The sequence below is a fragment of the Paramisgurnus dabryanus genome, chromosome 18 (genome assembly GCF_030506205.2).
Source record: "Paramisgurnus dabryanus chromosome 18, PD_genome_1.1, whole genome shotgun sequence".
Taxonomy (NCBI): domain Eukaryota; kingdom Metazoa; phylum Chordata; class Actinopteri; order Cypriniformes; family Cobitidae; genus Paramisgurnus; species Paramisgurnus dabryanus.
The window spans coordinates 15,521,108-15,542,421 of record NC_133354.1 but is presented as its reverse complement, the minus strand read 5'-3'; the positions used below and the strand labels follow the sequence as shown (position 1 = coordinate 15,542,421).

Here is a 21,314-nt window from a genome sequence, read left to right as displayed (position 1 = left end):
TCTAATGCAGTGGTTCTCAAACTTTTTCAGCGTAGGACCCCATTGTGTTTGGTGCATTCCTTTGCGGCCCCCCAAAGAAAAATTATAACAAATTTGTTCTAAAATGTACCATTTTAATGAAACAAAACATATTAAATTATTAAAAGTATACTGTTGGTTAGTAGCCATATTTTTTTAGGTTTAATTACACATAATTCATGACAAATAAATGTCTTTTTTAAAATGTCATAAGACTGGGGCCCCCCTGGCACCATCTCGCAGCCCCCAGTTTGAGAACCAATGGTCTATGGTTAAAGAATTGGGCTTGTAACATGAAGGTCACCAGTTTGAGTCTCACAGCCGGTAGGTTGTGGGATGTTTCCTCCAATTGCTCCCTGGGCACCCACTGGGCACTGCAGTGATACATGCCCACTGCTTTGGATGTGTATTCACTATTCACTACACTGTTAAAATGAATTGTTGCACTTTAATTTTTAAGTTCAATTGGTTTAAAATTATAATTAATTTCTTTCTTGACTAGTGAGGAGTTGATAAAAATTAAAGTTTAAGTAACTTAAAAAACTAATTTAACTTTATTTGTATCAGTAATAGCAATGACAGTTGCAATGAATTGTTAATGGAAGTTGATTAAACTTAAACATTTAAGTGCAACAAGACATTTTTCACAGTGTTGGAGGGGTTACATTTCGAGTATGGGCTACCATACTTGATAATAAAAAAGTACATAAATATAAATACTGATGAACTTCTGATTAGATGTTAATTGCATTTCATTGACCTTGTAGGCTACTTTGCATAATGACAATAAAGTTAAGCCTAATCTAATTTTAAATCTGTCCGATCTTTAGTACAGTCTCGAACGTTTAGACTCACCTCTAGATAATAAATTGACCTAATTTTACTTAACCTAAATGTATGGTTTAAACAGCGTCTTACTATGACTGAATATATTTCTAAGTTAACAATATGTACTCTTCGCTGCAGCGCTGCATGACTCAGACTCCCAGCATGCTTTGCGCACGGAATGGCGGGCAGTAGTGGTTAACTGTTATGCGTTTATTCGTGTGTCGGTAAAAACATTTATTCACAATGTCATCGTTTGTGACCGAAGTGCTCGCCAGCTCAGGTAAACTGGAGAAGGATGACCTCGCCTGCAAAATCTCCAAACTGTCGCGAAAAGTGGAAGAAACTAAGGTACGTTAAATAGCCTCAGTGTGAAGTTAACTTAGCTAACAGTCTTTCAAACCATACAATTACTAATCTAAGATAACTAACGTTACAACAGTGCACGGGCTAAATGTGTCACTCTTTGAATGGTACGATCTAAGTTAGATCTACTAAGCTAATGTTAGATATTAAACTTCTGTATTATTCTGTTTTCATTTTGCATCTTTGATAGCATGCTAGCAAGCACCTCAAAACAAGCATAAGCTTACATTTCAACCTGAACTATCTAAAATGATGTTAATATTGTTGTTAGATTAATGGAAGTTATTATAATTCACCCCTGTTTGCTAACAAACATCATACTAACGTTAGCTGAAACTGACCCTTAACTAAAGAGGTTTAAATATGCTTTTGCGACGTCTTACGCTTATTTTTATGATATTATAAATCAGTGTGATTAGCAATTACACGTTTTAAAATGTGTAATTTGTATAATAGCACTGTGTTTATTTCTTGCTGCAGAAGTGATCATCAGACATTAGCAGGCTGACGTGTCACGCTTATGTCAGTGCCAGTCTACGCTCAGCACTCAGACAAACAGATTAAACCTGTTATTAACCTAATTTTACTCGATTGTTGGTACAGATTATTATTATTACTGTTATTAAACTTGCATTCTTGGACATTTAGGCCTGGTTTCACAGACAAGTATTAGGACTAGGCTTTAGTTAAATACTGGCCATTTGAAACTCGAAAATCATCACTTTGTTTTGTCCCATAACAACATTACATTTCGCACACACTCTAATATAAAGTTATACAGACATCTACTACATGGCTATACGGCTGCTTCACATTCTTTGTCCATTCAAGCAGATTTTGGGGGTGGTAAAACTCTCATGGTCGTCGTTCAAATTTATTAAAATTTCGTTCACTTGTAGTTTAGCAATTAAACTAAATGTCTATTACAATTTCAAGAATGTCTTTACTCAACTTCAGCAAAAACAACGACGATTTTACAAACAACTGTCTTTGGCGAGCTCGCACATCCAGTAGATAAACATGAAAGGTGGGGACTGAAAACGAGAAGGTACCTATGGTTCTTCCGGTGGTGTTAACTATAAAAACTCAGAAATTTCGCCATCAACAAACCAACAGAAGCAGTATTTTCCACAACACCGTGCGGCGCCTGAGGAAATCTTGAGTTTCGTTGAGCGGAACCAAAAAGTCAGCCGTGACAGCGGAGTTACCAACCTAGTTTAAGCATCTTTTTAAACATTCTTTAGAAAAAGACATTACTGGTGTGTATCTTGAGACAAATCTATGGCACTTGCATATTTTAAGAGATCTGTCAGTGCAAGTTGTTTTCTTTTGAGATATCTCAAACATGTGTCTTAGTCTAGGACTAGGCTTAAGCCTTGTCTGTGAAAGCAGGGATTCATCTACTTCATACTCAATCTTCTTCTCTATCTATAGGGAGAGGTTACTGATATGATTAATAAAAAATATACTGAGTTTATACCCAGTATGGAGGCAGCGGAGGAGCTGGTGGACCAGGTTGAATCAGTTTCCAAAGACATTGATCTGTTAAAAAGCTGTATTGAAAATGAGGTAAGCATATTTTGCTATGCTTAAAGGGATAGTTCACCTAAAAATGAAAATTTGGACATTATTTACTCTCTCGTGTGTCTTTTATTGTTCTTCAAAACCCAAATGCATTTTTGTAGTGGTCACCATCTACTTCCATAGTAAAATTTTGTTTGAAGAACAGTAAAAGACTTTGGGGGTTCAAACGACATGAGGTTGAGTAAATAATAATCCCTTTAAATGACTATTCTAAAAAAATCTTGTTTTTATTCAATAGTAGTTTTTATTGTTAAAGTAAAACCCAGATTCTGCTTAAAATGTTGCTTTTTAAAGATCCTGTGTTTGTACATACAGGTTAAGCAGAACCTCCATGATGCAGTAACCGAGTATGCCAAGCTGAAACAGCAGCTGGAGAGAAACACTGGTGTTATAGGCATGCTTCAGCATCTCCAAGAGGTAATGCTAAATTATTTTTTGTTCTTCTAAACTTAATGATCTGGAGAAATGGATTTTGTAGCCAACAGGCTAGAGTTATGTTTTTAGGCATAAGAGTGTTATTGTAAAGAAAGCTTACAGTAATTTGCATCTTTGCTTAATGCAATGGATCACCAAATAATGCAAATTCTAATAAATAAAAATTCACATCCATATGCCCTTCTCATTTAGAAGGGATCTCTCAAGGAAAATTGGCAGTTGTATCCAATAATTTTTTTTGCTTGACACACATTTGGTGAAGGGAGTAGTAAACTAATAATTTAAGTTCGGTGCATCAGATATGCTCCACATTGTTTTGCTCCTCCTCATTTTCCAAATGTTTTTAAAGTTTGACACCGCAATGGAGGAATATCACAGGGCCTTACAAGAAAAGAACTATGTGGCAGCAGCCAAGCAGCATGGAGTAGTAAGTCATATTCAATAATAGCTTATCAGTACTAAAAATAGACCTACTTTATGTGTGTTTATTGGTCTATGCTTTTTCATGTCCAATTACATTTTCCTAATTCCATTATAAAGGCACGGGCTAACGTTGATGCCCTAAAAGCCTGGAAGGATACAGAGCTGCCTTTACTTCGAGCCCTCAGCTCAGAGATCACCATACAGAGAGAGAACCTCATCTATCATCTTGGAGAGGAGTGGCAGAAACTGGCAGTATGGAAACTTCCTTCTACCAAAGGTTACTGCCTACTTTTCTTTATTTTAATCTTATACTTTGTGTCTTTTTAATCTTATACTTTGTGTAGACGTTGCCTTTCAGGTGGCATTGAAATTTTATGTATGGAGATGTGTTTGTTTACCTTCCAATATGTTAAATGTCAAACAGCTGGGTGATTCTCATGAATTCCAGATTTAAAGGTGTCCAGCATAAGAATTTAAAAAAACCTTTAAGCCAATTTTTTTTGCACATATATGATTAAGGTCTGAGGATTTAAAAAACTATTTTCAATAGAATTATTTAAATTTTTTTAGATTATCATTATAAAAAATGATCATTACCGCAACATGATATTACATAAAATATATGCATTTACAAACTCATGTTTCGGTAATGAGAACTAAAAAGTTGTCTAGGTACTATGACAAACAAAATCTTAACTTTTATCTGGAGTTAAAAAAAGAACTGCTTACCTGGTAGCCATCTTGAGTGTCACAGTCAATTATTTCCCTTCCAACTATTTTTTTTTTAAATGTTAGTTCCTTCAGGGTTCGAACAATGATTGAAATTTGTTGTGGAGGATGAGAAAATTGGTCTTGGACACATTTATATTCCTTATTATTATCTCTACATTTACCAATGATCACCAAATAGCACATGTTTCTTTACTGTTAATGTTTATAGTATAACATGCACTGAAGCTTTTTATTTTTTAGATTTTTTAATTATAAATATTTCCATGTCAAAGAACCCAAATCCAGTCATGGACACGTTGCGGTAATGAAAATGTTCTCCTTTAATGTGGAAAAAAACAACAAAATTGGTTTGTATGATGTCATTTGAAATCATGTGCAAAATAGTACATGAAGAGATGTTTATAACTGTATGCATCTTATTTCGATACTCTTACTTTGCATTTACTTTTTTATCAAAACACCTCATAAGTCTAATTTCGCAGGAATCACCCAGCTGTACTGTAGCAGTACTTTGTGCCTTTTTCTGATCTTTTAACAATTTTTTTTTCCACAGAGCTCACTAGCATGAAGTCCTTCCTGACGACAGCGCTTCATTTGAACACAGGAGCATCTATGGCAGATGATTCTCTTCCTCATCCTCTTCTTACCAGTATTCTCCAGGCCCTCTCAGTTCAAGGAGAGCTCCATAAAAAGATCAAACTGTTTGGTATGAATACCGTTAAACTTCCACTCCTTATGTACCAAATATTCTTCATATTGAACTGTATTTTTAAGACTGTTTGACTTTGTTCATCCTATAGGGCAGGTGTTGTTTAAATACATGCTGAAGCCTCTAATCTTATACCCGGCGTTGGTTGTGGAAGTGAGCAGTCAGCCTGAGCAGGGCACAATTTTGAGTCTGCAGTGTGAAGAAACCAAAGCAGAACATCCAAATCCCAGCCAGGTTTACACCAAAGTGCTCACTGTGCTAAAGACACTACATAAACAACTTTTTGGTACGGCCAAAATCTCATTTAATTGCTATATTAAATTAACTTTAACAAAAAAATATTTTAGCCGTGGCTGATGACAGCAGCTTAGCTTAGCCAGAGCCGTTTGAGCCAAAGCTGGCGACTGACATATTCCTGTGGGAAGAGCTTAGTTAAAAGATTTTTTATTGACGTCATTTAATCAGGAAGGAGAGGGCTGTAGTCCAAACCGGCCTTTTGCTGTAGGCTTTGAAAGGGGAATTCTGTTAAAGAAAATATATCGCCTGGCAGTAAACTTTGAGCTTTATCATTTTGCAGGTATTATTTATGCTCTAACAGCAAAATTACACACAAGTTTAAAAAATGGGATCAGAAAGAACGTGACCTTTAATTTTTTGTATGACTTTTTTTATTGCTGTTTGTGTTTTTATTTAGATGTCTTTGTAGGTGAAAAGAAAGTGTCTGAGATATTAGGGGAACTGATTTGGGAGGAGATGTCCGACTGCATAATTCGTGAATGCTTGGTTCATTCCATACCGACTAACAGTAGTCAGCTAGCCGAGTATAGTGAGGTAAGAGTCATCAAGGCCTATGGACTGTCTTCTCGGAAAACTGTGGTCTTTGTAATACAATATGTAATTCTGTTTTCAGGTTATTAAACAGACTGAGGATTTTGAGAGCAGTCTGAAAAAAATGGGGTACCTCACAGGCGACTCAACAGACCTCTTGAAATATGCCAGGAACGTCAACTGTCATTTCGCAAGCAAAAAATGCCAGGATGTCATTGTAGCTGCACGAAAACTGATGACATCAGAGATGCACAACACAGTGAAAGTAAGATAGCTCATGTACTACTAAATATCAAAAATCATACATTAGTTTTCACACGATCGACTTCTTACCCTCAGATCACTCCAGACTATAAACTTTCCATCCCTAAACTACCAAATCCTCCTGGAGGGGAGAAGGAAAAGAAGAAGGAGCTGGTTAAGAAAGGTGGTTATCATGATCAGCAAAACCTGGAGAATGAGAAGCAGTTGGGTCAGCAGACACTGTGCCTGCCTGTGTGTCGCATTAGCGAGTCAGTGCAGCAGCTAATGGACTTGGCCATACGAACTCTGTCTGAGGCAGTGGGCAGCTCCCCCCAGTGGTATGTAGCAGGGATTGCACACTTTGAATTTTATTATTTTATGAATATGCTTCTGAATGACATAATACATACATTTGTGGTATGCCTCTTTCAGTGCAGTTCAACTTTTCTACACTGTCCGAAACATTTTTCACCTGTTTTATGATGTCGTGCCTACATATCACAAGTAAGTTGTCTTTCTTTCTTCATAGCAGTATGCCTTATGTACTGTTGTTAAAATGTATTGGTGCATTTTTTAATCAGGGAGAACTTTCTGAAGTTGCCTCACTTGGCTGCCATCCAGCACAATAACTGCATGTTCATCGCTCACCACCTTTTAACTTTGGGTCACCAGTTCAAACCTCATCTTCCCTTGAAAAATGGAGTGGCATATTTTGTTGACTTGGTCCCAGGATTTAGAAGACTGGGTAAGGGTGAAAGGGTGATTTATGATTGAAACCAGGTTACGATTAATATGCCTTAACTTGTTTGTTTCGGTTTTTTTATAAGGTGCTCGATGCTTTGTGGCACAAATGAATGTTCAAAAAGCAGAGATGTTGGAGAGACTGTCCACGGCACGAAACTTTTCAAGCTTGGATGATGAAGACAATTTCTCCGTAGCCAGCAAGGCTATCAGACAAGTATGATCAAACCCAAGAAAAAGTTGTTTTTGCTTTGAGTGCAGAAATATACTTGTCATTAATGCTTTCATTTTATTCAAAGGTGAATTTGTTCTGTATTGTAGGTAATTCATCAGCTGAGGAGGTTGGGAAAAGTTTGGCAAGATGTTTTGCCTGTTAATATTTACTGTAAAGCAATGGGGACACTACTCAATACTGCCATATGCGAGCTGATTAATAAGATTATGATGTTGGAGGTAAGGCAGTATCATAATGCTCATTGTTTTCATTTTGACAGCACTTGCGATGTTAACAGCATAAAATAACCAGAGCACTTATTCCAGGACATCTCCAATGAGGATGGTGACCGTCTGCGAACACTTTGTCAAACCATCATTGAGGAAGGCCCACTGGTCTTCATCCCATTGCCAGATGAAAACAAGAACAAAAAATATCAAGAAGAGGTTCCAGTCTATGTAAAGAAATGGATGTCCTTAAAAGAGCTTTCGATTGTGCTGAGTGCTAGTCTACAGGAGATAGTGGACAGGTGATTTGTTTACGTATCCAAACTATTTTTTTCAAAGGTTAAATTTGATTTCTGTTTTACTTTAGCGAATGCCAAATAAAATTACTGTATAAAATATAAATGATTAAATAAATATAAAAAGTTTATATCAACTACTTAATCTGAATCTCAAGGGTTACCCAAGTAAATTATGGTTGGGAACACTTTGTAATGTATTTTTTTATTTATTTTGTGTATTTTTAGGTGGGCTGAAGGAAAAGGACCTCTGGCAGTGGAATTTTCCTGCAATGAGATGAAAAGTCTTATTCGTGCCTTGTTCAAGAACACAGAGAGGCGTGCAGCGGCCCTCACTAAAATCGTCAAATAGACACAAAACAGACCGATGCACTTCCAACATAACAAAACATTATATGAGGCTTCTTGCATTTACTGTATTCTATATTTTTCTATTTTGTTGAAAATGCATTACAATAAATGCTGTTCTAAGCACATGCTGTTGTTTTGTTATCAGTACAGTATATTGCTTGTTGTCTGTATGATACATAAAAATTACCTGCAACTATGGCATTCAGGTGTCAATGATGAAAAATGTCAAAAATATTTACAAATTATTTAATATTAAAATTTAATATTTTAATTATTGTTTATATACATCTGAATTTAATGTACATTTGTAACATAAATTGAGTCGCTATACAAGAGCCACAAAAATCACAAATGTGCGACTGTTCTGTACAGAAACTCTGAATTTCTGCTTTACGGCATTTTTACGACAGTTTATGACACTGGCTTTGACAGTTCGCAGGTTGCCACATATTCATAATTTGATTTTTCATAGAAAAATATATACACTGTCGTAAATCTGCTCTAGAAGAGTAGTTTATATACAAACGTAAGTATATTATAAAATAAAAATGAAAGCGCAAATGTATATGTAAAACAAAGCATCCTTTATAAAGGATATGAACATTCAACCATTTCTATAATTTCCACGATCTCACAAACACCAGAGCCAGTCTCAAACATATTGTGGTGTATATAATTAATTTTGTTTTACAGAAAGTGGTTTTGTTGGATGCTAACCCAATCAAAAAATCCCAATCACCTATGATAATCAATAAAGGGGATTTTGTAAACCTGGCAACCCCGCTGCGTCACCCGGCGGACGAAGCGAAGGAGAGTGTCTGTCGTAAAGTGGTATGTTTTGAAGCGGGGAGGTCATTGGAAAGTGAGCTTGTTTGTAAGGTTTTGGGGGGGACAGACCGCTGCTTCCACAGGTGTCAGATATCCTGATACCAGAGTAGCTGTATTTATATCCAGTTTAGTTTATCAGGGTTGTTCACTTTTAAAAATGTTACGTTTAGCGTTGCGAGTGAGGCCGTCTGTCAGGCTAACCCGGCCCAGTGTCCTCTCGGGCCCCGCTTCTAGTCCTCGATCCGGACCGGTATCCTGCCACCATCTCAAACGATACCACTCCAACGGCCCTGCTCGGATCCGGAGCCTGTGTCACGGTCGACGTGTGTACAACAGCATCCTTAGTAACACATCATGGGTGTTGCACAGGCAAACGGCCGGGTTCAGTCAAAGCACGCGAGTGTACAGCCTACCGCCTCATCAGAAGGTAAGCTAGGCTAACTGTAAGTCTTCTGTGTTGATACATACATTTTTAAATTGTGTTCCTTTATGGTGGCTCATGCATGGTTGTCCGATTCTCCTCCCTTCATTGAAATGCTCTTCCTTTAGTTTTTAAAACACAATAAATGAAAACATTTGAGCTCTCTTGTAAAAAGTGGGTATTAAACGAAAAGATTATGTGCATGTAATATAAGATATATGTTAAAATTAAAGCTGTGTAGTTTTCCTGTTTTTATTTTTAGTGAGTTTCTGTTAGCAGTGGTCTGTTGCATCATTGCTTTATGTGTTGGTGTCACCTTCTCCAGGGTATTTAAGCAATTCTGCACGAGCTATTCGGGCTGGTAGAGATCCATACAAACGTTTGCTTGATATCTTTCTGAAACATAGTGTCTCTAAAGACATTACAGTTTCTCTTATTGCTGTAAATGCACAAAATGATCCGCCAGTGTATGTTCTTCATATACAGCATAATGGTTATACATTGGTTATTTGCTACTTAGAGCAGATCATATGTTTCACTCTTCGATGCTCAATTCTGTGGTTCGCAATGTAAATGTATCTTCTGCTCAGATGAGTAATTGTTTCTGTTAGTTTAACCATATTAATATTATTAATAATATTACAGGTGGAGCTACCTGCTTTGTCCCCCACAATGCAGCTGGGCACCATTGCACGATGGGAGAAGAAGGAAGGTGATAAAATCAATGAGGGAGATCTGATTGCTGAGGTACAATCTGCTATTTTTTTTAAAGGTTTTAACTATAAACCAACGACAATGTACAGACTGTGCCATTTTAATTTGGTCAGGTTGAAACAGACAAGGCTACAGTTGGATTTGAAATACAGGATGAGTGCTACCTCGCCAAAATCTTGGTTCCTGAGGGTACAAGAGATATACCCATTGGATCAATCATCTGTATTACCGTGGACACGTAAGCAATTTTCAACTGGAATGATCAGAACATCATGACAGGAAAATCACAATTGATAGTATACAAATTAATATTATGCTATGCTTGTTTCTTTCTTTCTTTTTTTTGTGTGGTGTTGTGTTTACATAAATTCTCCACTTAATGTGTGTCACCTGTTCATCCTTTGACATTTAGGCCTGACCTCATCGCTGCCTTTAAGGACCTAACATTGGATAAACTCGCTGGCTCCGCCTCTGCAGCAGCAGCTGCGCCGCCCCCTCCAGCAGCACCTGCTGCTTCCCCAGCACCTTCACAAGTTCCTGGCAGCTCTTACCCAGCCCACATGAAGGTATTAGATGTTAGGCACAGATGAAAGTTGTAAATGTACAAATTGAATAAAAAATTCAACAGTCAAAACTGTATGCAATTACTAAAAAACAAATAAAAGTCTTTCCTGCATATTAGGTACTTCTCCCAGCTCTTTCCCCTACAATGACTATGGGAACAGTGCAGCGCTGGGAGAAAAAGGTGGGTGAGAAGCTGAGTGAGGGAGACCTGCTAGCCGAAATTGAGACCGATAAGGCAACAATTGGTACGTCCATTATTTCGGCTTAAATATTCTAAACTAAATAATTTCTTACATTATTTTGATAAATGTAAAGCAACTATTTTAATAGTCTGTTTTTGGGGTTGTGCATACACCTTTTCATCTCCATAGTGGATTTAAAAAGATACCTGATATATATCTATAAACTACATTTATGGAAAAGTTTGAGGTGTTGAATTTTCTTTTCAGGTTTTGAGGTGCAGGAAGAGGGATATCTGGCTAAGATCATGATTTCAGAGGGCACTAGAGATGTTCCTCTCGGCACTCCCCTCTGCATCATTGTGGAAAAGGAATCCGATATTGGCGCCTTTGCGGACTACGTGGAAACAGGTGTGGCTACAAGTCCACCTCCTGCCCCCACACCGGTAAAGAGCTCTGTTATTTTAATAACACTTCTGCTGCTTATTTTCCCTTTGTTTATTTGGGCTTGCAGTCACCGATGACAATTTTCTTCTTTAGCCTTGCTCAACAATAATATCATTGTTATTACTATAACTGACAATGCGTAAAAGGTGCCAAAGAATGCATTGAAATAATGTTAAATTGTTCTTTGATATTTACATAGAAGGTATATAACTTTATTAAGTTCAAAAACTATCCAGAAACGTTTTTACAGGTCCATTAACAACTCTACGATTTGTCCTTTCATAAGATATTATGAAATCCTGCTCCGTGTCTAAGAAACTGTCTCACAATCTTTCTCTTCCTGAGAAAAAAGCCCTTGCTGAATTGATTAATGACCCGTCGATTATCATTAAACCAGCGGACAAAGGAGGGGCTATTGTAGTCCAAGATTTGACTAAGTACCAGCAAGAATGTCTCTCACAATTACAAAACTTGAAATTCTATAAAAAACTTCCTAATCACCCTACTAAGAGGTTCCAAACTGATGTTCAAAAGTTTTTGGAAAATGCTAAAGCGTTAGATTGGATATCTCAAGCTGAGTTTCAATTCTTGAATTGTTTACATCCTGTGATACCTGTGTTTTACACTCTACCTAAGATACATAAGAGGTTAACAGACCCTCCAGGTCGCCCCATTGTGGCACAGACTAATTCCCTATTAGCTCCTTTATCTCAGTATGTGGACTATTTCATCAAACCTTATGTACAGGCCTTACCTGCCTACATTAGGGACTCAACTGACTTTATCAACAAGATTTCTGTATTACATGATTTACCTGAGAATGCTCTGTTACTGACTTTGGACATTACTAGTCTATATACCAACATCTCACATGAGAAGGGACTAGATGCCCTGAAGTATTATCTTTCTACACGGAGTGATGTTACACCTCCGACTGATTTTTTGATCGATATGGCTAAATATGTTCTGAAATATAACTATTTTAGCTTTGATAAAGACTATTATCTTCAGATAAGTGGTACAGCTATGGGTTCGATTTTTGCCCCCAATTACGCTAATTTGTTTGTGGGTCATTTTGAACATTGTTTTGTGTGTAATCCTGAAAAAAATCCATATTTTTCTCAGATCTTGAAATGGTACAGATATATTGATGATGTGTTTTGTATTTTTTTGGGCAATCAAAATGATGTTAGTAAATTTGTGTCTATCTTGAACAGCTTTATCGAGGATTTGGAATTCACTTGTGAGATCAATGACACAAAAGTACATTTTCTTGATATGTGGGTCTTGAAAAATGATGGGAAATTGATTACGACTCTATACACAAAAGACACTGATCGCAACACATTACTTTTAGCCAACAGCTTTCACCCTATCGCTTTGAAAAAGGGCCTTCCAAAAAGTCAATTCTTCAGACTAAGAAGAATTTGCCATTCTGACACTGATTTCATAGAGAAGGCTTTAATTATGAAAAATAAATTCTTAGATCGGGGATATCCCTCTAAATGGATTGACGAAGCTTTTAATGTAACTCTCCTTAAGACACGCTCTGAATTGTTAAAAAAGAAGACCAAATTATCTAAAAAACATTCTTTCACTTTCATTATTACCCATTCTTCTCAATCTCATCTGATTAGATCGATCCTCAAAAAACATTGGCACCTTTTGTCTTCCGATTCAGAATTAAGTGCCATTTTTCAAGATCCCCCATTGATTGTATTTAGAAGGGCTAGGAACTTAAAAGATTGTCTTGTACATGCGCAATTTCAGAAGAATACTCCGAGTCCTTCACAGAGATTAATCAGCCCTTTACCTAATGGAAATTATCGCTGTGGAAATTGTGCACAATGTAACAACACCTTCAAAACTTCTTTTTTTAGTCATCCTAGAACCGGAAAAAAGTTTGACATTAAGTCAGTAATCACTTGTGTCTCTACACACGTGATTTATTTGATACGCTGTCCTTGTGGTTTGGGATATGTGGGAAAAACAACACGTCAACTTAAGCTAAGAATTAGTGAACACAAAAGTTCAATCAGAAGAAAGGATATGAATTACCCGGTAGCGACCCATTTTAATGCACTTAATCATGATGTTTCCTCACTACGCTTTTGTGGAATTGAAAAGGTGAATATGCCACCTAGAGGTGGTGATATTGATTTACTATTACTGAGACGTGAACTCTATTGGATCGATACTCTTCAAACTTTATCACCTTTAGGGTTAAATGATGAAGCACTTTTTAATGTGATGCTTTGAATTGTGTATTAGACTTACATATGAGTTGTGTATCGGGTTACATATATTAAATGATATCATGAGATTATTGAATTGAGATGTAATCATGTGACTATTTTGAATGATGCACCTATCATGTGATTTGTTTTTCTACATTGTGATTGGACATTTGTCCATTTATATTTGATGATGTTTGTAACAATTGCAGTTGCCTGATGAAGATCAGTTGATCGAAACGTTGCAACGCAACTTTCATTAAATACATTTTTTCAGCAAGCAGATAGTGTGCGGGAATTGTTCTTTGTACATTTTGAGACTTTTTGTCGTCTTATCCTACGCACCTATCTATTGACTTCAGGTGTGCGACGCTAATTTGTTTGACGTATTTGGAATAGTCATGAATAATAATGTTGAGCTCTGCTCTGATTGCTCGAGAGGAAGATCTCTGCAGAACAAAAAGAGACGTTTGCCAATTTTGGGGCGTTTTCAAACAGAAATAGGTTTTAGTCCACCTCTTTGTCTGATTGACTCAAATTGATTGGGCGATTCCCAAATGCATTTTTTTGAGAAGGAGGTTTCTCCAAGTACAGGTCTCTGCGGAACAAAAAAGGGTGCGTTTCCCAACTTTGGGGTGTTTTCAGACTGGGATTAGGCGTTTTTAACCATCCAATAAAAAAAGTACAGAAGCCCTGAAAAGCCATACATCATTTTTTTTTTCATGTATTCTCTTGATCAATGATTTATGTACAAAAAAAATGAAAATAAAGAAATAAAAAAATAATACGGCATGTCACTTTTTCTGAGTGCCTAAGTACAGACTTATGAAAAATTTTTCTTTACGAATACGCCTAAAGGAAACGTTTGACATAATTTTAAATCGCTAACTGGAAAGGCAACTACATATCAATAATGTAATTCAGTCAGAAAAATAAAATATGGAAAGGGATACAAACTATTTATTGTGTCAAAATCACAAAAAAAGAAAGATCATTTGGCGTAATCTATTCAAAAACTGTGAAGTAATCTTGAATCATTCATAGACTATTTTTACCATGCCATGGCAGTATTATGTTGTTGCGCTTCAAAATATGTATATAAAACGAGCAACAGAGCGTGAGAGGACTTTGTATTTTATTTATATAAGGCACTCCATTTGAACCAATCAGACAAAGAGGTGGAAAAACACCTATTTCAGTTTGAAGACCCCCAAAATTGGGAAACGCCTTTTTTGTTCTGCAGAGACCTCCTTCTCTTAAAAATAATGATGTATGGCTTTTCAGGGCTTCTGTACTTTTTTGATTGGATTGTTAAAACGCCTAATCCCAGTTTGAAAACACCCCAAAATTGGGAAACGCCCCCTTTTTTGTTCCGCAGAGACCATTAGTTTCATTAGACGCACGTGCGGTGACGCGATACATGTCTGGTCCGAGCTTTACTTCCGGTTTCAGGTTTCTTAAATGGTCTGACTAGTTGCTAAACTGAACTCTTGAACAAATACCTCATCGAAAATAACAAATGTTTTGGTTTACTAGGTAATAAATCTATGTGTTGTTTATTTTGCTTGTTATATAAATAATAATACGTCTAAAATACTTTATTGTTATTTATTCTTAGCGGAGTTTACCGGAAGTTACATGTTGACCAAGAAAGACGCTTGTTTATGTTGTTACTGCTGAAACCGTCTATACTTCCATTGCTCTGCTCTGAGGCTCATGCCAGTAGCTCACATTAGTAAACATGTTGGGGCGTACATCTCAACTGTTACATAACAGTCAGTGTTATGTTGAGATTGGTCTGTTTTCCAGCAGTCTCTTGCATGCAGGAGGTTTAAATAAGAATGAAGAAACAAAACACGTTAAGAGGGTCATGATATTTCATTATCATGTACAGAACTCTTATTATTCATCTATGCCTAGGTAAATACAGTTTTTTATTCTATGGCATCTTTAGATGCAGAGATGTATTCAATGCATCTGCACAATTAGCAGCAAGCATTTACTCTACACATAAGTGTTGCATCAGCACTATGATAACATGAGCAACTTGCCATAATGTGATGTAATGTATTTTATATGTCGCAACCTAAATGTGGTCACTGCTATGTAGGTCAAGGTCTGTTAGTACCATTGCGATACGAACAGTTTTGTGTTATGGCTTCAAGGGAAAGGTCACTGAAATATTTGTAATGTTTTGCAATATTTTAATCATGCAATATCAGTTTTATTGGTGTGGCTATCAAGAATAGACTGATCTGACAGAAACATAAACTCTTGCTCCAGAGGGCTTTGATTAATCCAGACTTATAAATGTGATCAATAAAGAGTAATTTTAGGATATGTGTCATATATAGAATTCTGATTTTCTCTAAAACTCAATCCTCAGGTGGCCACCCCAGCAGCAGCCCCTGCTGCTCCAATCCCAGCGCCTACCGCTGCACCTGCCGCTCCTAGAAAAGGCAGAGTGTTTGCCAGCCCTCTAGCAAAGAAACTTGCTGCTGAGAAGGGCATTGACATTGCTCAAGTCACAGGTACGAGACCACTGGTTTTAGTTAATGTTTTCTGAGATGTGACCCAAAAAAGAATGACACTGGGCTTACTGAGTTTATTATTTAAGTTCTTGTAGGCAAGGCAAGGCAAGGCAAGTTTATTTGTATAGCACATTTCATACACAGAGGTCATTCAAAGTGCTTTACACAGAAATGAGAAAACAATATATAAAAAAGAAAAAGAAATTGTAAAATAAGATTTACACGATAAGATCACAATAAAGACAAAGTTACATGAGAATTTAAAATAACAATTAAAGAAAATAAATGTGATTTTAATAAAACAGTTTAAAATGTTAAAAAGAATAAAACAGGAGTAAAGTGACTTGAGTTAAAGGTGCAGTCAGTGTGAAGCAGCACAGTGCTCATTCAGTAAATGCAGAGTTAAACAGATGTGTTTTTAATCTAGATTTAAAAGTGTTTACTGTTGAAGCACATCTGATCTCTTCTGGAAGTTGATTCCAGCTAGAGGTGGCATAAAAGCTAAATGCTGACGCACCTTGTTTTGAGTGAACCCTTGGTATTTCTAACTGACCTGATCCTAATGATCTGAGTAATCTGTTAGGTTTATATTCAGTTAGCATATTTGTCATGTATTTGGGTCCTAAGCCATGAAGTGATTTATAAACGAGTAACAATACTTTAAAGTCTATTCTAAATGTAACAGGAAGCCAGTGTAAGGACCTGAGGACTGGAGTGATGTGCTCAGATTTTTTGGTTCTGGTCAGAATTCTGGCAGCAGCGTTCTGTATGAGCTGCAGCTGTCTAATGGTCTTTTTGGGGATCCCAGTAAGGAGTCCATTGCAGTAATCCACCCTGCTGGTGATGAAAGCATGAACAAGTTTCTCTAAGTCCTGTCTTGAGACAAAACATCTAATTCTGGCAATATTTCTGAGATGGTAGTAAGCTGATTTGCTTATCGCTTTCACGTGACTACTGAAATTAAGGTCAGACTCTAAAATTACACCAAGATTTCTGACTTTATTTTGTGTCTTTAGACCCCTAGAGTCAAGGTATGTGTTAACTTTGAGAGTTTCATCTTTATTTCCAAATACAATGACTTCGGTTTTGTCTTTGTTTAACTGGAGGAAGTTTTGACGCATCCAACAGTTAATTTCATCAATGCATTTACATAGAGAGTCAATGGGGCTGTAGTCATTGGGTGACAGGGCTAAGTATATCTGGGTGTCATCTGCATAGCTGTGGTAAGCAATTTGGTTCTTTTTCATTATTTGACCAAGTGGAAGCATATACAAATTAAACAGAAGCGGTGCAAGAATTGAACCCTGTGGGACTCCACATGTCATGGATGTCCACTCAGATTTATGGTTACCTATGTTCACATAGTAACCTCTTCCTTGTAGGTATGTTTTAAACCATTTGAGAACCATCCCAGAGAGCCCTACCCAGTTTTCCAGTCTATGTAAGAGTATGGTGTGATCTACTGTGTCAAAGGCAGCACTAAGATCTAGTAGCACCAGCACTGATATTTTACCTGAATCAGAGTTTAAGCAAATATCATTTATTATCTTTATGAGCACTGTCTCTGTGCTGTGATGCTGACGGAAACCAGATTGAAAGTTGTCCAGATAGCCATTTGAGTTTAAGAATTTGTTCAGCTGATTGAAAACAACCTTTTCAACGATCTTGCTTATAAACGGAAGATTTGAGATAGGTCTGTAGTTGCTAAGTATGGTTTTGTCTAGGTTACTCTTTTTTAGGAGAGGCTTTACAACTGCTGTTTTTAATGACTCTGGAAAAGTGCCTGTGATCAGAGAGGTGTTTACTGTTTATGTCTGATTCACATTTGAATACTGATGTCTCCATAGGAAGTGGACCAGATGGAAGAGTTACCAGAAAGGATATTGATAGTTTCGTTCCATCTAAACCCAGTCCTGTAAGTCATCAAATCCCAGAGGATCCAAACACACAAAATCTTATCTTGAAACAAAGCATTGATGTTGGAAGTAAAACACAAAAATGCTTCACTGTATTTGTTGTAAAAAAGCACTTCTGTTTTAATACCAGGCACCAGCTGCTGCCCCCAGCCCAGCTCCACCCACCTTCACCCCTGCAGCTGCCCCAGCTGTTGCTGCCGTACCTACAGGAACATTCACAGACATCCCTATCACCAACATTCGCAAGGTGAGTTACGATCTTCTTTACATGTATGTTTATGTATTTCTGTTTAGCTGTATCTTACCCATAATGCCCCGTTTCGCTCTCTGTAGGTGATTGCCCAGAGGCTGATGCAGTCTAAACAGACTATTCCCCATTATTACTTGTCTGTGGATGTCAACATGGACCAAGTGCTTGAACTCAGAAAAGAACTCAATGTTGTAAGTGATCTCAGTTTTTTTGACTCATTATTGTGTGTATATTTCTATCCTAACTCTTCTTTATTTTCTTAATCTCCTCACGATCAGGAGGTGAAAGCAGACAACATCAAACTCTCGGTCAATGACTTCATTATCAAGGCCTCGGCTCTAGCCTGTTTAAAGGTACCAGAGGCTAACTCCTCTTGGATGGATACAGTCATCAGACAGTAAGTGACCACCCACATTGCAAAACCGCTTCAGGCCATATGAGGGCAGCATTACTTTCACATATTACTACAGTATATAATGCACAGTGCATCTGTGTAATTTCAATGTTTGTTGTCTTCACAGAAATCACGTGGTGGATGTTAGTGTTGCTGTCAGTACGCCTATGGGTCTGATCACTCCTATTGTATTTAATGCTCATATTAAGGGCCTAGTATCTATAAGTAAAGACGTGGCCATGTTAGCATCTAAAGCACGAGAGGGCAAACTGCTACCACATGAATTCCAGGTGTGTATCATAAAAAACTGTTTAAACTAAAAATAATATATTTTTCTTGCAAGCAGTCTGGTTTCAACATTTGCTTGCTTTTTTAGGGTGGCACTTTCACTATTTCTAATCTGGGAATGTATGGAATCAAGAATTTCTCTGCTATTATTAATCCACCCCAAGCGTGCATTCTAGCTGTTGGTGGCTCAGAAAAGAGACTGCTTCCTGCGGACAACGATAAAGGGTGAGCGAAATTAATTGATATAAGTTAACATTTTATAGTTTTTCTGTGATGTGTATTTTTTACCTGGACTTGTGTCTCTCATAGGTTTGACATTGCTAACATGATGTCTGTGACTCTGAGCTGTGATCACCGGGTGGTAGATGGTGCTGTTGGTGCACAATGGCTCGCTGAGTTCCGCAAGTTCCTGGAGAAACCGGTCACCATGCTCCTGTGAGCATAGCCTATATATGGACCTTGCCCAAAAACAGTGGACATTTAAGATTTGGAGATATCTCTCTCCCTGAAAAAATATAACAAGATTCTCTCTGGGTTTCTTTTCTCCCTGACTGACATACATCTGTTCATGTACTGTATTTTTACATTACACCCTAAAGCATCAAATAACTGCTCAACTCAAAGTTGTGCGTCGTTGTTTAGGTCAGTTGAGGAGTTTATTGCTGGACAATTGTTTTTTCATTTTCTTTCAGGATACTGTTACAAGCACCTCAAGTCTGTGTATGCCATTAGATCAAGAAATAATGTCAGTATCCATGGCCAAGTCTAATGGCCTGTACCTGCAAGCTATAATATTTTGCCATTTATTTGTGTATAATACGAGTACCCTCTGTATACAAGAAAAATCCTGATGAAACCTGGAGATGCGTGTGCCAAAAAGTAATATGATTGGAATTTATTTGTCACATTCTTCAGTGCATATGTTTATTTTTTCTGTATTATATCAATGCAGATTTGAAAGTTGCTGTGGTGATGGTTTCTCAAGGGTGCCGGGTTTCAAATAGGCCATTTTATTTATTACATCTCTCACTCCAGACAGACAAAGGACAAAAGTGCCTTTGCTCCTGTTTATGTCAAATACATTTTTTTCATCTTTTTAAATAGTGGCAATATTTTAAGTCATTCTTAATGGAAAAGCGCACAAATTATGGGATGAGCTGTATAATTAAATCTAACTTCCAGATGCAATAAAGCATTAGACTAATTATAAATGTTTATCACACATAGAGAACAGTGCAACTTTATGAGGTGGTTTCCTGGACAGAGTTTAAATTAAGCCAGGACCAGGCCTTATTTATATTAGGACAATTATGTTGTTTTTAAAAACATACCTTACCAAAAACACATTGCTGCTGTGCATCTTGTAACAAAACAGTGGCACTGATATATTTTAAAATAGTGTTTAGTTGAGACAGCTCAAACATGTATTTTAGTCTGGGACTAGTCTTAAGCCCTGTCTGGGAAACTGCACATATGTATGGTTTGCTCAGCGGTATGGAAAGGGAGATAAATGTTTATTTAAATGAGGGAAGAAATATGACCAATATTATATCACTATTTAATTTGACATGTGAGGAAATAAATTAAATGAATATTCAAAAATATGTTGTGCATTATATTTTTAAAAAAATCAAAAAGGATGCAGCAAGTGTAATGACTTGCCTAATATATCACTCATATTATAATTAGTATCAAAAACTCAATTTACATTTCAGTAGATGACAATTTCTTTAAAATAATAAAAGTATTATACATAAATTAAGTCTCAGTGACTTGATTCACGGTGTCACACACCATTATTTCTACTATATGAAGTGGTTATGTTTAAAGGGATAGTTCACCTAAAAATTAAAATTTTGTCATAATTTTCTGACTCATGTTGTTACAAACCTGTATAAATTTCTTTGTTCTGATGAACACAAAGGAGGATATTTTGAGAAATGTTTGTAACAAAACTGTTCGTGGACCCCATTTACTTCCATGGTATTCTTTTTGCTTACTATGAAAGTGAATGGGGTCCACAAATGGTTTGGTAACAAACATTTCTTAAAATATCTTCTTTTGTGTTCATCAGAACAATGAAATTTATACAGCTTTGTAACAACATGGGAGTGAGTAAATGATGACAGAATTTTAATTTTTGGGTGAACTATCCCTTTAACATCTTAATTAAATGACATACATAAACATTGAATCTGTTATTATTATTCAGGCTTATATTTTTGAGTTGTTATGATAAAAAAAAGTTTCCCCATTCATTTTACCTTTGAGAGAATTATCAATTATCATTATTATTAATTCTAGGCATGTCTTATCTTTTTAAACAGGGAGTATTGTCAGCAAATTTTAAACAACCAGTCTCCATAGCCTACAACTGTTTATAAATCCGTATTACACCCATGATGACTAAACATCTGTTACAAAACTTGTTTAAGTACTTCTAATTTAAGCGTATTTGCATTTTAAATACAATCGTATGGCAGAAACTAAGCCTTGAACATTTAAAGATAACCATTTTTCGAATGGACTCTTAATTCATGAAAGTTAAATGTAGCA

General features: G+C 36.6%; 2 protein-coding genes across 2 annotated transcripts; both read left to right on the top strand.

The window, feature by feature from the left end:
• Nucleotides 1–1,000: 1,000 nt before the first annotated feature.
• zw10 (zw10 kinetochore protein) lies at nucleotides 1,001–8,117 on the top strand. The gene is made up of 16 exons (XM_065286928.2): nucleotides 1,001–1,194; nucleotides 2,644–2,778; nucleotides 3,109–3,210; nucleotides 3,578–3,655; nucleotides 3,769–3,928; nucleotides 4,937–5,089; nucleotides 5,184–5,378; nucleotides 5,787–5,923; nucleotides 6,003–6,185; nucleotides 6,260–6,501; nucleotides 6,596–6,667; nucleotides 6,745–6,908; nucleotides 6,991–7,121; nucleotides 7,226–7,357; nucleotides 7,445–7,647; nucleotides 7,870–8,117. Exons 1-16 carry the CDS (start codon nucleotides 1,090–1,092, stop codon nucleotides 7,991–7,993), a joined length of 2,316 nt encoding a protein of 771 aa, XP_065143000.1. The 5' UTR covers nucleotides 1,001–1,089; the 3' UTR covers nucleotides 7,994–8,117.
• A 679-nt stretch (nucleotides 8,118–8,796) lies between these two features.
• On the top strand, nucleotides 8,797–20,090 carry dlat (dihydrolipoamide S-acetyltransferase (E2 component of pyruvate dehydrogenase complex)). Its single transcript, XM_065286927.1, has 14 exons — nucleotides 8,797–9,247; nucleotides 9,887–9,988; nucleotides 10,069–10,193; nucleotides 10,368–10,521; nucleotides 10,638–10,764; nucleotides 10,969–11,144; nucleotides 15,766–15,910; nucleotides 17,758–17,825; nucleotides 17,957–18,073; nucleotides 18,160–18,267; nucleotides 18,355–18,473; nucleotides 18,598–18,760; nucleotides 18,847–18,983; nucleotides 19,068–20,090. The coding sequence occupies exons 1-14, from the start codon at nucleotides 8,978–8,980 to the stop codon at nucleotides 19,195–19,197; spliced, it is 1,941 nt and encodes a 646-aa protein (XP_065142999.1). The 5' UTR covers nucleotides 8,797–8,977; the 3' UTR covers nucleotides 19,198–20,090.
• The last annotated feature ends 1,224 nt before the right edge of the window (nucleotides 20,091–21,314 follow it).

Bases quoted from the DNA above. Each gene is read 5' to 3' on its own strand.
- zw10 (XM_065286928.2), top strand. From the start codon at position 1,090: ATGTCATCGTTTGTGACCGAAGTGCTCGCCAGCTCAGGTAAACTGGAG. The intron at 6,909-6,990 runs GTAAGGGTGAAA...TTTTTTTATAAG, and splicing joins CCCAGGATTTAGAAGACTGG to GTGCTCGATGCTTTGTGGCA. The intron at 7,122-7,225 runs GTATGATCAAAC...TCTGTATTGTAG, and splicing joins CCAGCAAGGCTATCAGACAA to GTAATTCATCAGCTGAGGAG.
- dlat (XM_065286927.1), top strand. From the start codon at position 8,978: ATGTTACGTTTAGCGTTGCGAGTGAGGCCGTCTGTCAGGCTAACCCGG. The intron at 10,522-10,637 runs GTATTAGATGTT...CCTGCATATTAG, and splicing joins CTTACCCAGCCCACATGAAG to GTACTTCTCCCAGCTCTTTC. The intron at 18,474-18,597 runs GTAAGTGACCAC...TTGTCTTCACAG, and splicing joins ATGGATACAGTCATCAGACA to AAATCACGTGGTGGATGTTA.